This window comes from Phyllostomus discolor, chromosome 8, assembly GCF_004126475.2.
Source record: "Phyllostomus discolor isolate MPI-MPIP mPhyDis1 chromosome 8, mPhyDis1.pri.v3, whole genome shotgun sequence".
Classification (NCBI taxonomy): Eukaryota; Metazoa; Chordata; class Mammalia; order Chiroptera; family Phyllostomidae; genus Phyllostomus; species Phyllostomus discolor.
In genome coordinates, this window is record NC_040910.2 from 61,860,488 (window position 1) to 61,883,046 (window position 22,559).

General features: G+C 53.6%; 1 protein-coding gene across 6 annotated transcripts; it reads right to left on the reverse strand.

Moving 5' to 3' along the window:
• Positions 1 to 1,349: 1,349 nt before the first annotated feature.
• Positions 1,350 to 14,450, reverse strand: B9D1 (B9 domain containing 1). Of its 6 annotated transcripts, none has more exons than XM_028534325.2 (7): positions 14,298 to 14,450; positions 12,703 to 12,771; positions 10,336 to 10,447; positions 6,441 to 6,537; positions 5,279 to 5,341; positions 1,956 to 2,023; positions 1,350 to 1,619 (listed from the first exon to the last, which is right to left on the reverse strand). In XM_028534325.2, the coding sequence occupies exons 1-7, from the start codon at positions 14,358 to 14,360 to the stop codon at positions 1,477 to 1,479; spliced, it is 615 nt and encodes a 204-aa protein (XP_028390126.1). In that variant the 5' UTR covers positions 14,361 to 14,450; the 3' UTR covers positions 1,350 to 1,476. The 6 variants fall into 6 exon arrangements, with proteins under 6 accessions (XP_028390126.1, XP_035888790.1, XP_028390127.1 ...); XM_036032897.1 differs by having other exon boundaries at positions 1,350 to 1,698; XM_028534326.2 differs by lacking the exon at positions 5,279 to 5,341.
• Positions 14,451 to 22,559: the final 8,109 nt, after the last annotated feature.

Below are 22,559 nucleotides of genomic sequence, written 5' to 3' on the forward strand. Positions count from 1 at the left end.
GGAAACAGAGAGAAGGTGCATTCCTGACTGTGAATTCTAAATTGGGCAGGGCGAGGAGGAAAGAAGGGCTGACAGTCAGTGTGAAGGGGGCTCAGAGACCCTGATGGAGCAAACTGTTGGGGGCAGAGGCCACAGGAAAGGAGCTGCACACAAGGAGGGAAGGGTCTGGGTGAGGGATGCTTGGATGCACATTTTAGAGACTTAGTCATTGGTCACAAGAAGGCCCTGACCATGGGCAACTACTGAGGGGCATAGGTCAAGTTCATTGCAAGGGAGGAGGCTGAGGAAGAAGCCAAGCTATGGGAAGGATCACCCACATGGTCAGTGGTAGTGTCCTGCATGGTGCCTGGAGGCAGGGACAAGCCCGTCTTTAGTGGACACCAGCAGTGTGGTATGATGGCTGGGTGTTGAAGGCACTGGGCTGGGGTGCCCATGGGGAGGAGGATACAAACTCTACCTCCAAGCTCTGGTATGTGGCATGTGGGAGTGGGGGTGGGTGGGTTGCAGGGGGCAGTGTGGGTCTTAGTAGGGGCCAGTGGGGTGGGGGATGGTGCTTCCCATCCAAGAGAGCTGGGATCACAGAAATTTGGCTGAGGGCTCTGAGTTTCAGAGCACCCAGAATTAGGGGTGAGAGACAGGGGTCCCCTGAGCAGTTAAACTTCCGGTGCTGAGGACCAAGGTAAAGGATGGACCAGGGTCATTTTCTGTGGCCTCTTAGGATAAGTTCAGATTCCCTCCAGCCTCCAGGGCAGTGTGTGGGGCAGGGGTTGGTGGTCTTCCAGCCAGGAGATAGGGGCTGACAGCAACCAAAGCAGGCACTTGGTGGGTCCCCTTAAATCCCAGTGGTGTGCAGGCTGTGTCCCCCTCAAGGGTTCACCTGAAGCTGTGCGTGGTGGGGGAGGGGGACAGACGCTGCCTCTGCAGGGCCAGGCATGTGTGGGGAGAAGGTGAGAGCCCTGTCTCAGGCCTCGGGCAGGGGGAGAGGGTGCTGTGAGGCCTGTGTGCGGAGAGGACGTAGCTCTCGGAGGTCAGGGCACTAGGCGGCCAGGCTCCCCTTCGTCTCCTGCTGTGGGACTTGGCAGGAAGCTGGAATTCTTGCAGCTTCCAGTGGGTGGATTTTCAGCCCCATTCTCAGGGCTGCGGAGTAGGGGGCAGGCAGAGGGCTGCAGAGCCAGCTGGGTGCCTCTCCATCCACCCCCCACTAACAGGACATTCTCCTTGTTGCCAAGGGAGGCTGGTGGTCAGGAGCTGCACTGGTATGACAAACGCTCCCATCTCTGGGAAGTGCTAGGGGCCAGAAGTGTGAGACACGAGGTCCTGAAGGGAGAAGGATGCAGCCCAGGCCTGGGTTCTGTGACAATGCAACCGTTTATTTTATAAAAAATACCACCTCCCTGCCTCAGCTGCACCTGAGTCAGGCATATGGACTGGTGGTTGGCCCAGCCAGCTCACTGGGTGGTGGAGGGGCCGACGCCTTCACTGAGGGAGGCCGTGGGTCAGGCCTTGCCCCTCGACCCTCAGCATGTCTGCAGGCCCAGTGTCGTAGCCCAGCTTCCTCATGTCCTTGGTCACCACGTTGAAGAGGAGGGTGACAAAGCCCTGAGAGCGGACTCGGGTCACTGGAGACAGAAGGAGGCGTCAGCAGGGCTGGGGCAGGAATGGCCAGGCTGCTCTGGGCATCTGTCCCAGGGGTGTCTCCTGTGAAACAGGGATGACAGGGCCTGGCCCGTACTGGCCGGGAAGGGAGGGGCTGTTCTGGGGCAGACAGACAAGACAGACCCCCCACGCTCCAGCCACGCCTGTTCCTGGGTGACGCTCTGAGGAACTCCAACCCCGCTGCTGCAGCCTGACCTTCCTGGCACCCATCCGGTCTGCCTCCGGGGGTTCACCCAGTCCCTCCCAGGCTCCCACCTGTCTGGCGGGGGGGTAGATGGTGTTGGGGGCTCCAGCTTTACCTTCCCGGCCTTCACCCTGAGCCACCACCTTGGGGTCTGTGTACTCGGGCCGCCGCCCCATGAACCAGCTGGGAAGACAGGAGAACAGCAGGTGAATTTGGCCATAGCCCGGGGGCCCCACAGACAGACACTAAGTGTGGGCTCTCTCCTGTGTCAGGAACCAGCCCCTCCCCTGCACCCCTATCCCCAGGCCAGGCCCTGCGAAGAGGCTTCCCCCAGCACCCCCCTTCTGCCTGTCCAAGGCCAGGCGAGGCAGACAGAGATGGTGTCTGTCAGGAGGCCTGCGGGGCCCCTGCAGCTCCCCAGTACCCCGTCAGCTGGAGACCAGCTTTCCCATCACAGCCAGTCCTCCTTGGCCTCGATTCACCAGGAGTGAGGGCTGAATTCAGAGACTTGGGGCTGATGGGGGAAGACGCACATCCTGAACCCAGCTGGAAATACCAGACAGGATCACAGCTGAGGTGGGGGAGGGGTGGGAGACCTGGGGCCAGTGTGATTCCCTCCCCCCATCCCTGCCTCATTGGGAGAAGGCCCCATCTCAGAGTCCAGCAAACAGGGCCACATCTGGGCCTTCCACTGTGTTCTTAATAGTGTGAGATCCAGGACAAGTTACTTCCCACCTGTGAACCCCAATATTCTTGATACTAATAGAGATGATAGTGGTACCTACCTCATGGGCTCTGAGGTGGAGTTACTTTGTCAACTGCCACAGAATGTGTGAGCCTCACTATCTGGGATTCTCACCCTGGGGCACACGAGGACGGGCCTGCGCTGTGTGCCCAATGCCAGGCCCACACCTGCCACAGTGCCCCGGCTCCCCTGTCATCTCCCTTCCCCTCCAGGAGCCCATGGAGGCCCCTGGCCACAAGTCCCCCACAGGGGTCTCCCTGCTATCCCCCCTGCTCTGGCTCAAGACCCCAGGGAGCCAGGCAGCTCCCTCTGGAGCATGGCCTGGTCTCTGACACACCCACTGAGCTGGAAACAAACATGGGGCACTAGTCCCAGCTGGGTGGGTCAGGTAGCCTTGGGCTTTGTCCCCAGGCCACCTGCTTTGGGAATTACTCAGGCAGTGCAGGTGGGCCCCTGGGTGGCCGGGGGGGCCTCCCATGTGGAAGGAGCGAGCCTGGCACGACCCCAGGGAGGCACAGAAAGTGGCTGCAGCCACTGCTGGCAGGCTGGGGCAGGAGAAGAGGCAGACTTTCCAAGGGACAGTGTTCCAAGCGAGGGCACAAAGCAGGGAAGGACCTGGCAGGCTGGGGAAGCGGGCCAGGGAGAGGTGAGTGGGGAGAGGGCACAAGGTCAGGGAGGCAGAGAGTATGGGGGGCCTGGAAACCTCACCAAAGTTAATCTGAAACAGAGAGATGTGCCTAAGTGATTTCTAAAGTTGTGTCTTGGGAAAACCTTTCTTGTTGCTGTGTGAAGACTAGATTGGAGGTACTGTCATAGGCTGAATAATGGCCCCAAAGATGCCAGGTCCCAGTTCCCAGAACCTACGAATGTGACCTTACTTGGAAAAAAAAGGTCTTTGCACATGTGATTTAGGGAAGGCTCTTATCCCAGGAAGATTACCCTGGGTCATCCAGGTGCACCTTAAATGCCACCAGAAATGTCCGTAGGAGAGGCAGGTGTCGAGTGACCACAGAGGCAGACTGGTAGTGATGTAGCCACGAGCCTGGGAAGCCCTCGGACACCAGAGGCTGGGGGAATGCTCCCCTGGAGTCCGAAAGGTGGGGTGTACGGCCCTGCACACCTTGGTTACAGCCCAGCAGTGCTGACTTTGCACTTTGCCTTTCAGAACTGGGAGAAAATCACTTTGTTGTTTTAAGCCTTCAAGTGTGTGGCTGGTTGTTACAGTGGCCACAGCCACGGCAAACTGACCCTGCACAGAGGAAGGGCCCCTGGGGAGGCAGTGGGACAACAGAGAAGGGGGCGCTGCAGAGAGCCTGGGACGGGGAGGGGCAGAGATTGTGCCCTGCGCAGATCGGGCAGCTGGAGCTCACTACCCTGTGGCCTCCAGGGAGATTTTGTCACCAAACTGCCTTCACTCACCAGACCTCTCCTGGGTGTCTGTAACCCAAGCACATTTGGCCTAGCCCAGATGAGAGCTGCCCCGAGGCACTGGCAAAAACCTGGACCGCTTTGTAGGCTGCAAGGTCTGACCTCCTCAGCAAGAGTCCTTTCCTCAGGAGAAGCCCAAAAGCCTTCCCTCCGAGCTGAATGGCGCGCAGCAGCACCAGCACCTGGGCCAGGGTGGATGAGGGGACTCCCAAAGGCCTAACCCCCACCCCGCTGGATGGGCACCACCCCTGCTCCCCCAGCAGCCCCGTGGGATGGAGGCTGTCACCTCCAGTTTACGCCGGCCCAGGGTATCTGGCTAATAGGCCCCTTCCCATTAGGGTGGCCTCTCAGAGGGGGTTCTGGGGGCAGCAGGCATCCAGATTGTCCCCTCCCAGGCCTCACAACTCGGGAGGCTTCCTCAGTTCAGGCCCAGTGCTGCCACCTGCCCAGGTCTCTCCCTGATACTGGCCAGGCTTACAAGGGCTCTGTCAGCTCCGCCCTGGAACCCGGGCCCCTCTCTCTCCCCTTGTCTAGCCGTTTCTGGCTGACCTTTGGGAGAGCAGCAGTGGCTTGTAGCCCTGGATCAGTCAGCCAGAGCCTGGCTGGCCCTCCCTCTGCTACTTGCATGTGGTGAGAGGCAAAAGGCCTGAGGCTCTGTCTACCTGGCCCCCCTTCCCCCTTGCTCACCACATCCGAGCCACACCCACCCCCAGCTGCTCCTAACAGGCTAAATTCACACTCTCCTGAGGGCCTCTCACAGGTTGTTCCCTGTGCCTGGGATGCTCTTCCAAGGCTCCCAGCTGGCTCCTCACCTCAGCTTAGTCTCTGCTTGGATTCACCTTGGATTCACCCTCACAGAGTGTCTCAGGTGTGAAGACGCTCACCACCTGACCAACAGAAGCCCCTATTGTGATCATTGCTGCTGTTCCCGGTGCCATACCCTCTTATGTCTTGCCATTTCAATGCCATGTGATGTCGTGAGCACATTCTACTCTGACAAGAGTTTTTCTTCCATCCTGACACAAAGACTGAATGGCACAGAGTACAACTGCCCAGCCTTAAGCTGCTTGAATGGTGTCTGAGGGGAGGCCAGTGACCCTCAGTAACTGCACAGAACTCATTTCCATTAGTCCCCCAAAGTGGCGGCAGCTTGAATACCTGATAGGGTCACTGGCAGAGTGAAGGGTGGATGCGACCTCCCTCTCTCCACTCCGACTACCTCGGTCAGAAGGCAGGGTGACCGGGGTGACGGGCAGATGCCTCACCTTGTAAACTTTTGCAGTGTGGATGTAGATTCTGGAACAAACATGGGGATGGTCCTTTTGTGCCTGAAACAAATGTTTTTGCAGACAGATGTGCTGAGTAACAGGCGGTGGAACTCTCTGTGCCGGGGCTGAGGCCAACTAGGCCAGCCCTCTGACCGCGCCCATGTGCCTGGGCTCTGCAGACACAGTAGACAGGGCCCAACCTTGAAGAGCTCAGTCTAGGATTTAGTTTCTTTCCAGGGGTCAAAAGGATGTCAAAGGTCACATACCTCAAAGCTAAGGTCCCAGCCCCCACTGTGTCCCTCAGAAAGACCTCGTCCTCTTCCCAATGTCCTAATGCTCTGCCAACTTCGAGGCCCAACTTGGATGCCCTTCCTCCAGGAAGCCTCTGACAAAGCCCTGGGCCTCCCCCGACTGGGGCTGCCTGCCTAGTCCAGCCTCCTCAGAGCCTGGGGTCCTGTCCTTCTACTCCGGGACCCTCTCTCCCGGGCATCCCACACCTTTGGCTCTAACAGTGACACTCAGGGCAGATACGCAGTCCACAGTTGCTCTTCTTCCTCCCCCTGCCTTCTCTGGATGAACGCCTGTCCTTTAAGGCTGGTTGGCCTTGGCCCTCCTCTGGGCCCCAGAACACTCCATCTATACCCTGTTAACTATGATTGGGAGAGCTGGGTCTTTGCCCCTAAGCGTGTGACTCTGGGGGCTCCTGAGGGCAGAGCCCCCATGGACACACATGGCTGGCACACCTGGTCCTCTGACGCCAACAGCTGGGTACAGGAGGCACTGGTCAGGGCTTGTGGGACATGGAAGGGGGGAAGAGACAAAGGAATGGGTATCTGAACCCTGGGTCTTGACTGCCTAGGACTCCCAGGATGGCCCGATATGCCCCACTGGGGCCTCTGGCACCCCCTCCTGGTCTGTGGTGCTTGGATGGCAGCAGAAACCTCACCCATTTGGGTACCCTTCCACATACGAGCCGTGCCCTTACCAGTGGGGCATGTGCTAGGCTCCTGGAGCACCTAGCACATCCCCAGCCTAGAGGTGAAGTCTGTCCCAGGAAAAGCCCTGCTGGGGATTCCCAGGTCCCTGAGCCAGCATGGCCCAGTGAGGGGCGGGCTGTGGCTGGGAGAGTGGGCCAGAGAGCATGGCAGGGAGGACCTACCTGCCAGGGGAGAAAGGCACGTGCACTGCCCCGTAGCCTCGGACCACGTCATTCCCGAACACGTCCGGTCCATACACACTGAGCACAATCTGTGGCCCTGGAGAAGGACAAGGTGGGGCTCAGCATGTGGAAACCCAGGGAAGGTGTAGGGCACAGGAGGAGGAGGGTGCTCACAGCCCTCAGGGCAGGGCCTTGCCAGAGCTGGAGAGACAGAGGACCCCTTTAGCACCAAGGGCTTCTGCCAACTCAGGACCCAGGGGGGTGGGGGGTGGGGCAAGGGGGAACCAGAACCTGCTGGCCAGGCCCCTGGCTTGGCCCGGATGCCCCGTGGGGTCACAGAGCCAGGATGCTGTCCTGATTCTGTCATTAGACAAACACAGAAGTGTCTCCAGAGGCCCCATTCAAGGCATGGGACTAGTAATGAGCTGTGCTGAGTGCCTGCTCTTGGGAGCTTCCTTTCTGATGGAAGCAGTCAGATTTAAGCATGTGACACCTGGGTGAGGGGCTGGTTTGGGGTTATCTGTGGGAAAGCTCAGAGAGAGAGCAAAGGCTCTCCACGCACTCTCCTTTAAAATATTAACAATTACGTCTGTTCCCAGAAAGGCATTTCAGGTCCTTTCACCTCTATCTGGAGGTATCCCCCGGATGCAGGGGAGAGATCATTGCTCCAGGTGACAGGCCAGGCACTAGCCTCAGGCAACTCCCTCCCTCCTGCCCCCTCCTCTCTAGGACACTGGAAAGAGGGAATCGGAGTTCAGTAGGTGTCAGGGATGGTCTCCACACTTCCTGTAGTTCCCCCCAAGGTGACCGCTATTCTGAATTTTATGAAGCCACCTAAGATTTCACCGACAAAGAATGCAGCCCAAACAAGTGGGTGCTTGGGTTCGATCCATGTTTTTAGACTTTATATAAATGAAATCATGCAGTATATTTTTGTATCTAACTTCTTTGATTCTACACATTTGTGAGACTCATTCAAGCTGTTTCACACACAGAGCTTGGCTTGTTCTCGGTGCTGGACCACACCCATCCTCTGGACAGACCGCAGGACTTGGCCCATCCCATGCTGACGCACACGTGAGCTGTTCCTCCTCCGGGGCTCTCACAGATGCTGAGGCCAGGGACACTCTGCTCCTCTTGTACAAGCTCTGGTCACACATGTGCACACGTTTCTGTTAGGCATGTACCCAAGGAAGCACCAGGATTTGCATACATTCAGTCTTAAAGGCTAACAAACGCCCCACTCCTCTGCATCCTTGCCAGAGCTTGCTGTGCTCATATAATGTGAGCTGCTCGAGTCGCTTTAGCTTTAATTTTCATTTTCCTTGACTGTAATTGTTCTTACTAAAAACAGAGACTTTGTCCTGTTTCTCAGTCACTCCGAAGTGCTTGCTCAAGTCTCTTGCCCCTTTCTCTCTCGTGGATTGATAATGTGTGTGAATTCTGTTGCTTTTCTTTTCACTCTTAATGTCTCTCCATGAACAGAAGCCCTTAACTCTAACAGTCAAATCTATGGATGTTCTTTAAAGTTTTCCCTACCCTGACATTGTGGCTTTTGTGTCCCAGGCTATATTCCTGAGGCTAACTTTGCTTTTCACATTCACCTTTATATGCCCATGGGGACTGACTCTTGTGGATGTGTACTGTGAAGTACAGATCAGGTTTCATTTCTCCCCTGTGGGCATCTGATTGTCCCAGCACCATTTATTAAAAAGACTTTCAAGCCCTGGCTGGTGTGGCTCAGTGGATTGAGCGCTGGCCTGCGAACCAAAGGGTGGCTGGTTTGATTCCCAGTCAGGGCACATGCCTGGGTTGTGGGCCAGGTCCCCAGTAGGGGGCGCACAAGAGACAACCACACAGTGATGTTTCTCTCCATCTCTTTCTCCCTCCCTTCCCCTCTAAAAATAAAAGAGGATTAAAAAAGACTCCCAGGTACACACAAAGAAAAATAAAACTCTCCTGCTGCTCAGCAGTGCCCCTTCGTCACAAATCAGCTACACAGGTGCAGGCATGAGGTGCTCTACGGGTCAGCTTGTCTATCCTTGTGCCAAAATGATACTCAGTTATTGAGCTTTATGATTAGAGCTTGGTATCTGGTAGAGTGATATACTATAAGTATTTTATTTTTGAAATATTTTCTATTTTTTTATACAAAATATTCTATTTATTCTTATAGAAAAGCAACTGATTCTTGTATGTTAACTTTACAAATGGCATTCATGCCAATGTATTAATTCTAATAGTTTATTTGTAGATTGTTTTGTAAATTCCACATAATCACACCTATAAATAATGAGTTTTGTTCCTTTCTAATTTTTATACCTTTTATCTGTACAATATTGGTGATAGCGGTCATCCTGATCTCAGAGGGGAAATCTTTCGACAGTTCACTAAAAAAGTGATGTTTGCTCTGTTTTTTGTAGCTGGCCTTTATCAGATTAAGGAAGTTCCCCTCTAGTCCTAGTTTGCTAAGTGTTTATCATGAATGGATGCTGAGTTTTATCACATTTTCTTCATTTATGGGGACGATCATGACTTCTTTGTAATGCGGTAAATCACACTGGTTGATTTTAGATGTTATCCAAGCTTTGTATTTCTAAAATAAACACTACTTGCTCATTATCATCTTTTGTACCCTGCTACATGCAGTTTGCATTTTGTCTGGAGTTTTGCAACCACGTTCAGAGTCTGGAATTGTCAGGAGCTAGGCTGCAGTCTCTGTGGGGTGGTCTGCCGCCATCTACTTCTTCCTCATCATAGGGCACAGCTCTCCGAGGTCCCAGCCCATGTCAGAAGGACTTCCCTGAGGCCCTCCACCCAGCCCCTGCTGGAGTTCTGAGCACTGAGTCCTGTGCCCTGCACCCAGAGAGGCCATCAAAAGTCTCAAGCTTCCTCTTAGTTGCCTCTGTTGGACTGGTTTTCTCGTAGAGGCTGGCCTGGTAAATCACTACTTTGCTAGCTATCTGATGCCCTCAAGTGGCTGGGTTTTTTGTTTTTGCCTTTTAATGTTTTATTTGCTTCTCCTAGCTGTCCTCAGCAAGAAGTTGGTCGTTATCAGTGCCCCATCCCAGGAAGCCTGTGGATTGTCTTACTTGTGCAGAGTGACAGGACAGTGAGCCCTGCCCAGGAGAACCACTAGGTTGCCCCTGCTCCAGGCCCTCTGTACCTGGTAAGCCTGGGCCTGGTCACATGCAGCAGAAAGGCCTGGAGTATGAAATCAAATGATCCTGAAATCAAATCCATGCTTACCTACTACGTGTAAAGCTGAAGGCAAGTGGCATCTTTTTGAGCGTTTCCTAACACGGGAAAAGAAATGGAGAGTAACCTACCTGCCAGGTAGGATCAGGGAAGCTAGACAAGCCCACACAGGGAGAGCACTCATAGCCCCTACAGAGCTAACCCCAGGCCTTGCACACAGTAGGTGCTTGAGTAAAAGTGAAAAATAGCTACCAGACAAGGTAGAAAGTAAATATTGCAAGCAAGGAAGCCTTAGGGAAGGTCAGAGGTAGGATGTGGGAAGACATCCTGGGCTGGAGGAATGGCATGAACCACATCACATGATAGAGAGCTGAGACCTCACGGTCAGCTCTCTAGGTCACTGCAGCTCTAGACACCAGGCTCTGCCCTTCCCAGGCACAGAGCCATCCAAGGCTTCAGGCGGGGCCTCACGTGATGCACTCTGAACTTCTAAACTGTCCACTGCCTAGCCTGGCAGTGAACTAGGGTGGCAGGAGGAAGACACAGAGGGAAATGGCCAGGTGGTGTGAGCACATTACAAGGCTGGGGCAAGGGCCTAGGGGATGGGCAACCAAGATCTGATGGCGATAAGAGGGATGAAGCTGAGACTGCCCTGGGGTGCCTCCCCCTGGTTCCTGCAGGGCCCCAAAAGACTCACAGCCAAAGGGGTTGGTGCTTTTAAAGGTGACGTCAATGGGGAAGTTCCACACCAGCGAGTGTCGCACATCATGGCTCTTAGATGTGATCTGGGAGATCCCCTCCTCCAGACCCTGTGAGGACAATGACACTGACAGCTAGCATCCAACTCCAGATAGTCACACACTCCCCTTTCCTGGGCAGGCGGGTGGGAGGGCTGTTTTTTTTACTACCTTCTGACAAAACACTGACTTCCAAACAAAGAGCACTGGGAGGTACAGGATCAGCTCCTAGGTGTTTTAATGTTACCTTTAAGAGGTCACCTCTGCCTGGGTACGAGAACTCACCCTGCTTGCCTTCCTAAAGGAGTGGCCCCAGCAGGTTGTTCCTCTTCTACAGCCCCAGCTTCACTCAGACCCTTCCCATCAGCATGCGTGTGCACGTCATCTTCTCCATCACAAGGTAACACTCGCTGACCCTACCTCTTCCTCCCCCCAACAGCCCATGCTTGCCCACCTTTAGAGCCAAGCTTCTTGCAAGAGTTGTTGACACTCACTGGCTCCAATTCCTTTGTTTTTCTTTCATGAACCCACTCTAGTCTGACTACTGGCCTCCAATCTACCAAAGTGTTTTTGTAAATGATACCAGTGACCTCGGCATCTACGGTTACTTCTGTTCTCATTTTATTTGGCCCACTAGCAGCATCTGATACAGCTAGTCACTGCCTGACATCCTTCTTCCACCTGGTTTCTAGGGTGCCTCATGTCTTTGGGTCTTTCCTTCCCCCAGAGGCCCCTGCTCTATAGGTCTTATGCATCCTCCTTTGAGCAGAAGCGTCTTGAGGCTCAGCATTTGGATGCTTCTCTCTCTGCACTTGGGATCTCCTCAGTTTCCGGGCCTTCAGTGTGGTCTGTGTGTTTACGATTCCTAAGTTCATCATCTCCAGCCTGGTCCTTGCCCTGGCTCCACTGCCAAGTTCTCCCAAATCTGCTCTATCCACAGTCTTCTTGCTGAACTCTAATTCTAAATGCTTAGGCTGAAAAGCCTGGCATTATTCTTAACCCGTCTTTCTCACGTGCCCTACATCTGTCCAACAGGAAAACCTGTTGGCTCCATCTTCAAAATCCAACCACCTCCCCCAACTACTTCCCCTTGTCCACAATGCCATCTTCTCCCACCTGTTTATAATCGATGGTCCCCCTGCTTTGGCCCTTGCTCCCCCATAGTCTTCTCTGAACTAAGAAGCCAAAGAGATCCTTCAAAAACACAAGTCAGATTACCTTTTCTCTCTGCTCAAAATTCTTTGAGTACCATCCCAACCCATGTAAAGGTCTTGGTCCTTATTCTGACCTACCACACCCTCTAAGATCTGCCTGTGACCTTCATATTTCATCACCAACCACTCTTCTTGCTCATTTTGTTCACCGGCCACAGTGGCCTTTCTCGCAAGTCCTCAGACATGCCAGGCTCACTCCTGCTTCAGAGCCTCACACTCTCCGTTCCTTCTGCCCAACACATTCTTGCCACAGGTTCCACATGGACTGTGCCCTCCCTTCCTTCAGGTCTTTACTCTTCATCTTCCCAGCAAGGCCTTCCCTGACCACCGTATCTAGATTCCAGTCTCTCTTATCTGTCCCATCTCTACTTCCTAACTTTACTTTCTCTGCAGCCCTGACTCCTGGCTAACATACTAGAATGTTCATTACTTAACTGCATGACTCCCAATGAGAATGTACACTCCAGCGAGACAGGGACTTCTCTCTGGCCTTGCTCACCACTGTTTATCACCAGCACCCAGAATACTCTGAATAAGCAGTTATTCAGTTAATGGGTAGATGGAAAATAAGTATTGTCATCTCAGTTGTACAGATGAGGAAACAAACTCAGGAGGTTAAATAAGTTGGGCCTTCATGTCCTCACCTGCTGTGAGGATTAAATAAGAGCTCTGCAAACAGTACGGTCTAGTCCAGGCTGAAGCTGTCCTGGAGCAAAGGGACTGTTCCTTGGGAAGTCTTGAAAGGAGAGTTCCTGAGTCCTCCCCACAGGCTGAGGAGGTCAGCCAGCAGACTGTCCCACAGTGTCTACAGCTCGGCCACGCCCAGGTTGGCATTCTGGGGCCTGTGTGCAGATGCACTGCCCATACATCTCTGTTTGCCACCACGTGCAAGCTCCCAGGATAGGGCACGTGAGTGAGCCCAGCCAGAGGGGATACAGCAGTGAGCTCAGTGGCGTTTGTGTTCTCCACTCCAGCTTCACTGAGAACAAACTCATTTGGGTCTCCTCAACTCGGTATCTACCTTTCAAATGTTTCTGAACTGGGAGGAGAAGGGGTATGTTCAGCACCTTCAGAAACTCCAAGTCAGGAAAGCTGTGAGGGAGGCCAGCTTACCGCAGTGGGGGCCCAGTCATGACCATACACAAAGCAGTACTTGCAGTAGAGATCATCGTGCTCAGGGAACTGTGGAAATAAGCACACACAGCTTCTGTTACAGGAACTCATGCTGAGGCCAACGTGCTGGCTAGGCAGGTACAACCAGTAGTGATTCTGAACGCGAGACGCCTGGGCTGGGATTTGAGCAACAGCCACAGGTGTGAAAGTGGAGTTCAGTGCTGGGGCTCAAGCAGTAGGAATCCAAGGGATAGTCTGGAGCTGCTGCTGTCCCCAGGCCTTTGCACAGGCTCATCTTCTGTCGGACATGCCCTTCCCATTCCTTCATCTAGCAAACTCCTGCCCATCCTCCAAAACCTACCCTTCATGGGGGCTGCCCTAACTTCCAAGCTGTCTTGAGGGCCCTCTTCTGGCTCCTTCAGCCCCTGGTGCTTCCTTCTATCAGAGCATTTGCCTGTGTTCACTCTCGTTAATAACACCATTAGACTATGAGCAAGGAACAGGCATGATGCCTGTCTGTGCCCCGGTGCCTGATACAGGGGTGGACACAGAGAAGATCTAAGTAAATGTTGTGGAACTGAAGGTCTGAGAGCCCATGGTGCTGCCAGGACCCAGTGCACAGCTGCAGCTGAAGGCCTGAAGAGTGGGAGGGGCCCAGAGCAGAGTGGCAGGCAGATGGGAGTGGGATGGGTGCTTAGAGTGCACACATATGACCCAGCCCAAGTTTAGTAAACTTTTCCGAGATGAGGGTCCCAAAAGCTCTAAAGTGAGTATCCCCCTGACCTCACACTAGGGAGCTGCTTGGCCCCACCTGGGTACTCATTCAGAACCCAGAGGCAGGGACCCTCAAGTTGTATGAGGGAGCCCCTCACACAACCTGAAAGGGCAGTGCAGTGAAGCTCTGGCGTTACAAAGACCTGGCTTCAAATCCCAGTTTGCCACTTTCTTTGGGCAAGTTTTCCCATTTGTAAAATGGGCATGCTAGTAATACTTCACAGGGTTGTTGTGAAGATTGAACGAGCAGTGCTGAGCACCGCGTTTGGCACGCAGTGAATACTTGCTGAAACTTAAAAAAATTATATATATTAAATAAACAAATGGTTCTTATAAAATGTAGGGGTGTAGGGAGAGTGGCGTACCCTCGCATCTGACAGGCACATCCTCCCTGGATCATTCCAGGACACTATCATCGTTGGATAAGATTAACCACATAATTTCCAATCTAACTCAAGTTCAGGATCTGAAAGTTCGGAGCGTGAGGCAATCAGTGCGCACGCGACGCGGCGCAGACGCCTCGGACTCCACCAGCTCAGGCCGCGTTAGGCTCCTCAGTAAAGTGCGCACGATCCGAGCCGGGGGCCACAACTTAGCCGAGTGTGCCCTCGGTACTATGACAGCCTTTCGAGGTGTTTCCACACGCGGCACATCGGGGTTAAAGATTTCTAGCAATCTTGAGTCAAGCTTCTCATGTACTGGTTCCCCTGCACAGCCTGAGGAATGACACGCCTCTTTGGGGCCGAAAAGCAGCCCGTGAAGTTGCGGGACTGTTCCCCGGGGGAGCCTGCGGTGCCCGGGCGGGAACCTTGGCCGCTCACCTGGGCGCTCTCCACCTGCCCGTTGACCATAAGTAGAAAGACGCTGGGGCCCACAGCCGCCATTGTAGGGGGCGCGCGGGGTAAACCGTCCAGGTTGCGCGCGCATCTACTAGGGAGCCCTAGTTGCCCTGGAAACGGACGGCGTGGCACACCGGACACACTTCTTGGAAGCGGGAACTTTGCGAAGGCGTGTGCCCGTGGATGGCGGTGCGCAGGTGCAGCCAGTGGCTCTTCCTCTCTACGGGACTGCTGGGACAATATGCGAGGCGCTGCGGGGCGGAGGGGGTTGGGCTCAGGCTGTAGAGTTTAGCCCGGTTGCAGCCGGAGGCGCGTCCGACTCAGGCAAGCCCTTGGGAAGCCAAGTGCTACAGTAGCCCTTGGCCACGCGATGTCGCTGTGGCGCTACCGCGGGGATGGCAGTGGGATGAGCCTGCTGGGCGTGGGCCGAGGGCCTCCCCTAGGCGGAGTAAAAGCGCCAACGCTGGGATCTCAGACGAGAGTCCCCGCCCCTGTGTTCTGAAAGAGTACCCAGTTGGTGCCAAACAGCTACCGAGTGAGGTCAGGGGGATGCTCACTTTGGAGTTTTTGGGACCCTCATCTCAGAAAGGTTTATTAACCTTGGAAGGAACCGCAAGAATCCATAAACCAAGCCACCAATCCTCGGTGTGAAGCTGAGAAACAGGCCCACGGAGGGGGCAGTATCTGGCACCCCAGTCACCCAGCCGTCAAGGGAAGAGGGTCTGAGGGTTCAGAGTGCGGGCACTCACTGAGCGAGTCGAATGCTCTAAAACCCCCACGGTTCTGTCAGGACATTGCGCAAATGACGGTTGCTCTCTGGCTGTGCAAAAGGTCCTAGCTTCTGCTAACACATTGCTCCAGTTGTCTCAGCACTCACCATGGTTTGTATTGCGCATTTAATATTTATTACCTCTCCCTCCATCCACTCAGGGTAACCCAAATCTTGTGCCCCGCCCGGCCACTCTCCCCATCTAATGGTAATGTTGCTGGACTCAGGGGAACCACTGGTCTGTCAAGGTAGATTTATTTATTACAGGATTCAGAGCCAAAACTCTGTGGGAAGGGAGGCTTAGCCTTTGCTTATACATACTATTTGGTTAATTACGTGTTGATTTCTTCTTTGCACGTGACTACATTTATCCTTTGAGTTTTTGTCAAACTCATTCTGCTACAGCTGCTGTCTAAAGTATTTTAACGGTAGGCAAGAATAGCATTTAGTAAGAATGGCCCAGATCTTGCGATCACTGCCCTGTCTAACAATTCCTCCCTGAGATTTTTCACTCCACATTCTTGAGGGAATAGGGACGAGGGCCATCCCTTTGTAACTGGTTCCTGCTGAGCATGGATGGAGTGTGTGTTTGGACATGGAGCAGCGAAAGCCTTTGGCTGCCTAACTTATGGAAGCTTTGGGGCCCCCTAGGTTCTGGGGGTTCCTGAGGACAGAAGGGCTTGAAGAGAGCTCTACTCTAACAGGAGACATGCATCATAAAGGGTGAGGCAGCAGCAGGAAGAGCCAAGGAGACGGAGGCCCTGCCACCCACGAACTCACACTCTGGTGGGGCTTCAATGAGCAAGATGGACCAGGGTGACAGCCTCCCTGAGGACAAAGGAGCCAGCAAGGGAGCGAAGGGGAGGTGCTGTCATATTTGAATCTCTTCCCATAAAATTCAGGACACCGAGCCATGGTTTTTATTCAGGGGTCACCTACTGAGCTGCTAGGACAGGTAGGATCTGGGCAGGAAGTGACCCTGTGGAGAGGGCAAGCCCAGTGGATGAAGCCCAGTAACCCCAGAGGGGGAAGAGATACCAGATGGGACAGGTCTACACAACATGCAGTCGGCATCCCATGGTTTCTCAGCCATACTGACACTTGTTGCCAGGTGGCCGAGTGAAGAAATGTACCTGGTAAGGCATCTGGGCCTGGGGAGGGAGGCTAGACACAGCCTTCTGCATCCGCTCCCCTGGGACAGTGCACCACAGAGGAGCCCCCTGTGAGGGCAGCGGACTCTCCCAGGGAACAAAAGCTCTGTGCGTGTACACACAATCACACACAGACGGGAGGAGAATAAGGCCACACACGTGAGGCCACCCTGTCCCGGCCCACACAGCACAGGGCCCTCTGTGATCAGACATCCTGTTAGACACCGTCCCCCAGTTAGCCGGCTACACAGCTGCAGCTCAGAGGCAATCACCCCTCTGAAAATCAGGATTCAGGGAGAGAGAACCACTCACTGGCAACCTCTTTGTCCCCAAAACCGACTGTGTAGCAGGCACTGGGACGAGCCTTGAGAAGAGCAGATCACCTGAGGTATGTACAGCCCACAGTTCCCACCTCTCACAGACTGCAGCTCCATCACCCCTTGTCCCCAGTTTGGAAACAATAGGAGCTCAGGACTGAGAGTGAAGACAGGAAAGAGGTGCAGGCACAGGTTGTCATGAGACAGAAAAGTAAGGACAGTCAGCCATGCGGCAGGGGCTGCTCACACGAGGAGCCGCCCCGTCTCACTTCGGTCCAGCTGCAGACGCCGGCACAGCACTCACCCCCTACTGCAGTCCCAGGTCCTGGCTCCTCTCCTTGTCTGGTGTCTGGACTCCTGGAGCCATTGGGCTGAGAAGGCCTCCCAAGGCTGGCCCTAGGTCCCAGACACGTGGGCCTGTGGGAGGCAGAGGACAGGCCAGGCTGCCTGGCTCACCTGCCGCAGGGCAGACCCAGTCTGCTGAAAGGACCACTCTGGGTGGTGTGGCCTCCCTGTAGCTGTCTCTGTCCCAGCCCACACTTGGCAGAGCGGTGTTCTGTTCCTAGCCCCCATGGCTGCCTCTGCTGGGACAAAGCACAAAGCACGGGGCTGCCCCACCCTGGGCTTCCTGGCAGGGCCATCCCTGGTCAGCCCATAACACTGCACTTGGAAAACAGTGCCTCCCTAATGCACAGCGGACTCCCAGCCTAGATCAGGGTTGCCCTGACAGGACGGTTTCCTACCATTGACCCGTTTGTCATATTTCTCAGTTTATATAAGGGTTTAATTTCTTTTTTAAAAAAGATTGTATTTTTAGCTCTGGTTGGCATAGCTCAGTGGATTGAGCGTGGGCTGCGAACGAAAGTGTCGCAGGTTCTATTCCCAGTCAGAATACATGCCTGGGTTGCAGGCCATGACCCCCAGCAACTACACATTGATGTTTCTCTCTCTCTCTCTTTCTCCCTCCCTTCCCTCTCTAAAAATAAATAAATAAAATCTTTAAAAAATTGTATTTTTTTAGAGAGAGGGGGAGAGAGGGAGAGAGACATCAATGTGCAAGGGAAATATTTACCAGCTGTTTCTTGCCTACTCCCAACTGGGGACCTGGCTTGTAACCCAGGCATGTGTCCTGACCAGGAATCGAACCGGCAACGCTTTGGTCTGCAGGCCAGCACTCATTCCATTGAGCCACACCAGCCAGGGCAAGAGCTTAATTTCTTTAACTCAAATAAACAGTGCTCTTATTATCAAATTCTGAAAAATGAGTACACCCCAGGGGCTGCAATCAGTTATCAAATTTAATTTTCCCATAGCCGGCACATGTACATATAAGACAAGGCAAACACAAATGTCCACACAAAGGACAAAATCCATCTCTTGCAGGACAGACAACCAGACCAGAGATTTTGTTACTGAGAATGTCTTGGATTGCCCTGCATGTGTCCCTCAACCCTCAGGTCAGGCCCTGAATACAGCATCCCAGAGCCAGTTTCTGCCTGACCACCCGGAAACAAGCGCACACCAGAACTGAAACTACCTTTCTGACAACCCTAACGGGAATAGAAACGCTACTTAAAGTGACTACCCTCTCCCCTGCTGAAGCACTGCACAGAAGAGGTTCAGGTGGCCACTCTGTTTCGCTGTTGAAGCTCCCATGCTCAGTGCCGAGGGGGAGTCTCCCATAGAACAGACTCCCGGTCCAGTGAAGACGCAGGTGAGTAAGGCCTGGATGAGCTGTCACTGCCGACTGCTCCTCCAAGTGCCTCCACAGGCCCAGAGGGAGTTCTTTTAAGAGTCCCATCCACTGTCACCAAATCTGTTACTGAACTCAAAGGGTTCACCACTTGCGGTGCTCTATTCAGAAAAGAGACATGCTTGTTGCAAGGTAGTTTTATTTACTTTCAGCAGGTAAAGGAGAGCAGGTATTCACACCCAAAGCTCTGCATCCCAAAAGGGAGCTTAGCCATTGCTGGTAAGCACTATTTGAGCAATTAAATGTTAATTCTTCTTTGCAGTTGGCTACATTTATCAGGTTGTGATATTGTCAAGCTCATCCTACTTGCAGCTGATCTGCAAAACTACTGTGCTACATTTTAACATTCAGCAATAATAGCATTTAGTAAGAATGGCCCAGACCTTGAGATCCTTGTTCTATATAACAAAGGGATGAGTCATGCAAAGATCTGAGGTGAGCATGTCCAGACAAAGAGCACAGCAAGTACAAAGGCCCTGTGGTGCACTGTGCTTTGGAACAGAGAGGTGGATTTACACTGGCTTGCACTGACTCACAGGAGAGAACTGTGTGCAGCTCTGCCTTTAGTGACGTCAAGCTGGTGGCTTGACATCAGCCATGGAGGGAATATTTACACTATGGAAATCAGCAAATACTAAAATCAGGGCTTTTGATTTTTTTTATATTTATATTTTATTTTTTCAGAAAGTCACTTTACCACTGCAGGTAGTAGATGGGTTTAGAGAACTGATCTGGCCCAGATCACCCAGGGCCTCAGAGTAACCGGAGGGCTGGGTTTTGACATGGTCTCTTTGGCCACCAGGTGGGGCCAGGGAGTAACTGGGAGGCCAGCAAGGAGGTAGATGTGGTCGTCTGGGTAGGGTTGCAAATGGAAATACAGGAAGCATGCACTGTTTAGGACACACATAACTAAGAAATGTTTATCTGAAATTCAAATTGAAATAGGTGCCCTGTATTTTATCTGGCAACCCCACTTACAGTAGCCAGGTCCACACTCCTTCAGGGGGACTTGTTTTTTTATTATGCCTCCTCCTACCTCCCACCCGGAGTCCTTGGAGGGAGCCTCCCTCATGGCCATTCCCTCCTCCTGGGATGTTCAGAGCAGGATCCACACCAACCCCACCCCCAGCCCCCAGCCACCACCCCAACTGATCCTGGATCTGAACACACCCCTCAGCCACTTCTGAGCTTTTCCAGCAGATGTGACAGAGGAAACGAGGCAGGGGCAGGGCATGGATGGGTGAAAGGACTGATCTCACAGGAAACCGAGTGAGCTGGAGCTGCTGCTGCACCTTAGACTCAGCCTGAGAGAAGCTGGGTTCCTGTCCTGATTACCACCTCCTCCAGGTCTTTTCCATTCTTCCTGAACCTGGCCTTGCAACCCTGAGTACTGGACTATTCCATGAGATGGGGATGTTATTGCAGGGACGTAATCTGATCTGCATTTTTCAAAAGATCACTCTGCCTGCTGAGCAGAGAACAGATTATAGGAGCAAGAAAAGTCATGAGAATGGTAGGAGGTGACTGCAGTAGTCCTGGTGAGAAAGAGGGTGGCAGGACCAGGCAGCTAGTGGTAACATGGTGCTTCTCCTACCTGGTCTTCCCTGCTCACTGTGCTCCAGCCACAGCTTCCTTGCTCCTTCTCAAACACCAGGCACACTCCCCACTCCAGGGCCTTTGCACTTGCTATTGCCTCAAATCTCTCATTTCCTCTCTTCCATCAAGTCCTTGCTGCTCTGTCATCCTTCCCTGATCATGTAATTAAAAATGATAACCACTCCCCCCTCAGTACTTCCCACCTCCAGTCCCTGCTTTAGTTTTCTGTATGGTGCTTGTCATCTTCTAAGACACTGTATAACTGAGTGATTTCCATTGTTTGGTTTCTCCCAACTGAAGCCTCAATTCCTCCAGGGCAGAGATTTGTGTCTGTCTTATTCACTGCCAAATCCCCAGCACCTGGAACAGTGCCTGATACATCGTAGGTGCTCAGTTGGCTGAGCTAAAGATTTAGACTTTGGCCTTGCTTTGGAGTTGTGGGTTGGAGTAGTAGATAAGGTGAGGATGGGCCCTGGCTGCCTGGCTGGGGGCTTTGATGAGGAGGTGTGATTGTGGGGATTGGAGGGCCTGAGGATGTCCCCTGGGGATATCTAAGGAGCTTGGGTCTGGATCTCGGGGGAGAGGGCTAGGCCAGAGCAGGGCTGACAGTGGTCAGTGCAGACTTGGGGAGAAGGAGCAAAGTGAGGAGAGGCCCCCTGGTCAGGCCTCAAGACACCAATGTTCCAGAGAAGGGCAGAAGACCAGGAGGAGGGGGACATCAGGAAAAGTGTGCAGCCATGTGTTGACATCCATGATGACATTCATCCTGTGTCTGTCTTTCTCGCAGACCTGGGGCCTTTCTGAGGACAGAGAGCACATATAAGCCCCCATGCTGGGACCCCTGGCAAGCCCAGGCAGGCTTTGGGAATGTTCTGGGCAGGGCAGTGTCCACCTTGGCATGTTTGCTTGGCTACCAGGCCTACAAAGGGCTACAGCACTGATGGTGGAGGCCCAGGAGCTGTAACAGGACATCACCGAGCTCCTGTCTCAGGTCTGCAGTTGCCTGTGGGTGCTGGATGAAGAGGCAGTGATGAGCACAGGCTCCCCAAAAAGCCACAGATGGTGTCACTGGAGCCACCCGGGCCTCTGGCAGCCAGGGACAGCCACTTTCCTTCAGGCTGCCTGCTGTCCTCTCCACCAAAACCACTCACAGGCTGGCCTTAGGGAAGTCTCTTTCCCGTGGGGACCCTGGCATGCAAATGCTGCCAGCTATACTTAGCCATGCACAGTGAATGCCAGGAGGGAGGCTCAGCTCTGCCATTGCTGTGTCCTATTGGCAGGTCTGCCCTGCCTCCAGGACACACTTCCTGGTTGCTGCATCACAGGCCTCTGGAGCTCCCTCCTGGCTGCCCAAGTCTTAGAGTTTATAAGCTCCACCTTTCTCAGCAGGACTTGGTCGCTCTAGGGCACAGGTGGCAAACACAAGGCTTGCAGGCCAAATCTGGCTCTCCACCTTATTTTATCTGGCCTGGCACCTTGCTTCTACCTGGCGGCAACACCAAGCTCCTTGCCCCTAGTTAAGGAGTAGTTACATTTATACAGTCCTAAAATTACATTTGGCCTTTTGAAGGCAACCTCGAGGCTGATGCAGCCCCCAGTGAAAATGAGTTTGATGCCCCTGCTCTAGAGTAAGTGTTGCCTGCCATGGTCCAGCATGTCAGACGCATCCATGTTTGCTCCTCTTTTCCTCAGGACTGTGTAGTAAAGGTTGTTCTGGTCACTCTGTGTGCTGAGGCAAAGTCAGACCAAGTAGAAGCAACAAGGAGGGGAGGAGAGGGTGTGTGGGCATGTGTCCTGGAGTGTGTGTTCCAAGAGTTTGTGGATCTGTATGTGTCCCTGTGTGTTGCTCTATGTGTGTGCATATACCCATATACACATCTGTGCAAACCTCTGCATGTTTGTGCAAATTGCATGCAAGAGTATTGAGTGTGTCCCTGTGTGTGAGTGTGTGTGCACAGCAATGCCCCTGTGCTTTGTGCGCCTGTGTGTGGCTTTAAGTGTGTCCTTGCTCCTATGGCTCTAAGTGAACTGCAAGCAGGTGAGCCCTGTGGTGTAATTGTGCTGGTGCACTGGTGTGTCACTGTGTGCCTATGTGGGACTTGCGGGCCTGGCGGGGTGGGTGCAGAGCGGAGGGGCAGGCCGAAGCTGTCAGCCAGTCCCTGCCTCACACCCACCCCTGGCCATCCTGCCTGTCACCTGGGAGACACTAGGCTCTGGGCCGAGGGCAGCCACTTTACGGAAGGAGCATGGGAGCATGCAGGACTGGAACTGATGAGGAGGGTGGCTGCACGGAGTGGGGGGAAGATGGACAATGGGTTGGGGAATCTACACCTCCCACACCCCCAATGGTGTCAGCCTTCAGGGTTTCCTAGAAGGGGACTGCCTCTCTTGGTCTTGGACACTAGGGTACCTCCCACCCACCCTGTTGACCAGCAGCTCTAGCTTTGCCTTTTACCTGTGAGCTACCTATTCAGTATCTGTTCTCCTCTTCTTCCTTCCTAACACACCTTGATTTGGGGGGCAACGTAGCTATCTAAGCACTTCATTTCTGGGCCTTCTGGCAGCTGGTAGCAGCTATGGGGCGTAGCTCTAAGGAGATGTGTGTGTCTGCTGGGGGCTGCCAGGAGGGTGTTGGCTCTTGTGATAATAGAGGACAGA